The sequence below is a fragment of the Macrobrachium rosenbergii genome, chromosome 46, assembly GCF_040412425.1.
Source record: "Macrobrachium rosenbergii isolate ZJJX-2024 chromosome 46, ASM4041242v1, whole genome shotgun sequence".
Lineage (NCBI taxonomy): Eukaryota > Metazoa > Arthropoda > Malacostraca > Decapoda > Palaemonidae > Macrobrachium > Macrobrachium rosenbergii.
This window is the reverse complement of record NC_089786.1, coordinates 19,386,315-19,388,814: the sequence shown is the minus strand read 5'-3', so window position 1 is coordinate 19,388,814 and position 2,500 is coordinate 19,386,315. Positions and strand designations below refer to the sequence as shown.

General features: G+C 38.2%; 1 protein-coding gene across 1 annotated transcript in view; it reads right to left on the bottom strand.

Annotated features, from left to right (window-relative positions):
* LOC136830388 (uncharacterized transmembrane protein DDB_G0289901-like) overlaps nt 1-2,500 on the bottom strand; it is a 29,735-nt gene that overhangs the window by 19,798 nt on the left and 7,437 nt on the right. The window contains exon 2 of the mRNA XM_067089924.1: nt 1,340-1,477. Coding sequence (XP_066946025.1) covers nt 1,340-1,477 — 138 coding nt within the window. The remainder of the gene's footprint in view (nt 1-1,339; nt 1,478-2,500) is intronic.

Below are 2,500 nucleotides of genomic sequence, written 5' to 3'. Positions count from 1 at the left end.
ATTTATGTGTCTGTAAATGATTACATTTTTGGTCTCGCATATTTGCCCTATTCTCTGCAAATAAACCCCTTTTGGTTGTAAAGGAATTCTAATTCCAAATGGCAACCTTCACTATTTATGTACATCAAGGAAGATTCTAAAGTGAGTTCCAGTAGTTTTCCTTTTTGTTTATAAACTTGGACCCCCCCTTGGTACGAAGGCAGTCCATAATAATAAATTGTTCCAATTTCCATCCACACCAAGGACCCAGTTTATGACAATATATATATATATATATATATATATATATATATATATATATATATATATATATATATATATACAATATATATATATATATATATATATATATATATATATATATATATATATATATATATATATATATATATATATATATATATATATATATGCGTGTGTGTGCACATATGATAATATGCGTGTGTATGTTAGCCTAAATAAATATATTTAATATGTATTTATGCTCAAGGCTTCTCATGATATATACTTTAAAAATGTGGGTATCTATTAAATCAAAAAGGTGAAAAACAATAAACTCTAAATCTTTATACACGTGCATCAACCCTTAATCGGAAATTGCTTCAGTTGATCCAAGTTTGTGCTAAATGACTGCGTTGCAAAGCAAAATATTTCAGACATCATTCTGAGAATAAAAGATGGAAGAAAACAGCGCTTTGTCTTCATACTTTTGCCGTTGCAAAGTGCTGCCATAGGAGGCTGGGGAGGGTTGACGGCGGGGAGGAGAGAGAGAGAGAGAGAGAGAGAGAGAGAGAGAGAGAGAGAGAGAGAGAGAGTGAGGTGGGAGAGTTGGCGGTTACAAGTCTGGATAAAACTTGCAAGATGGGTATTAGGTTAACGCTCATTCCTCTGTAGAAGAAAATCAAGTAAAAAGCGCGCCGAAGTTTCTTCGGCGCAATCGAGTTTTCTGTACAGCCGCTACAGCGTATAATCAAGGCCACCGAAAATAGACATATCATTCGGTGATCTCGGTATAATGCTGTATGAGACGCGGCCCATGAAACTTTAACCACGGCCCGGTGGTGGCATATCCTATGTCGTTGCCAGAAGCACGATTATGGTTAGTTTCAACCTTAAATAAAATAAAAACTATTGAGGCTAGGGGGCTGCAATTTGGTATGTTTGATGACTGGAGGGTGGATGATTAACACACTAATCTGCAGCCCTCTAGTCTAAGTGGTTTTTAAGGTCTGAGGGCGGAGAGAAAAAGTGCGGACAGAAAAAGTGTGGACAGAATAAAATACGGACGGACAGACAAAGTTACTGATACAAGAGACCACAAACGACTGATCCCCTTTACCTGCTGAGAGCAACCAGATTCACTGAGCAGCTGAAGTACCAATATGCAGTAAATGCGCCTCTCTGTCGAACTGCTCAGTTCCTGAGGTCCTTTATTCCTCACACCAACAGCCTCCCTGAGGATGTCGTGCAATTGGAACTTCAGAAGTTCAGGCGAAGATGCAATGCATTACTACCCTAATACTGCATTTTTATCTGTTTATTAATTTATTAATTTATTTTTCTTTTTAATAAGTGGGATCTCTTCCTTTTGTATTTCCCTTTGCCACCTCTTACTTCTCCCTAATAAACACCATATTCTTTGGAAGCCAGAATTTCAAGGGAATGGCCTCTGTGGGCTTGTTCCATATGAACAGGTTTAATAAAATAATACAGCCATCCTTTTAATAATAATAATAATAATAATAATAATAATAATAATAATAATAATAATAGATCACAATGACTCCGAAGCTCGATGAAATAGATATGCTAACTCATTTCACCTACGCTCTTTTCACCTAACAACAGACCAGAACGGTAATGGATCAAAGCTACACCCAAAACTTAATGGAAAAAATTACTAAAACTCAATTGAGTTGAGTCACGTCCTCTCAGCTGACAACAGGAATTTGGTGTAAGCGGCAATGGGTCACAATGATGTTAGTCATTCCCATTCCTACAAAGCGAAAGCCTCTCAACATCATCTTCCTCAGGACACACCCTCTGCGCATCCTCAGTCCTCAAAAACCTAGGATTCGCAGATGAGAAGGACTCTGTTATGTTTTTGTTGTTGTTTTTGTCATATAGATTAACCCGGCCTTATGCCAGCACGAACGCTTGCTCTTGGAGGAGCCCAATAAGTGGTGCCGTGTTGTGCCATGCTCACGCAACAGGAGGAGGGCGGTCTTCAAGAGCGCTGTTGTTGTCGAGGGCGATGACTGCACGCTTTCCGATTGCAACCGCTGAGAGGTCGTTGCAATCTGTTGCAGGTTTTGTTGCACAATCATGCAACACGCAAAGCAAAGGAAAGTTCGCTGCCGACGACTCTTCGATGGGAGGATGCTATTCCGCAGTCTATTTATGCATTTGTTTTTGGATTTGATTTCAATTGTTTTGGTTTTATACATTTTATATTATTACCATACTACTTTTTTGTTTCGTTTTCCTGTCTTCTTTTTTT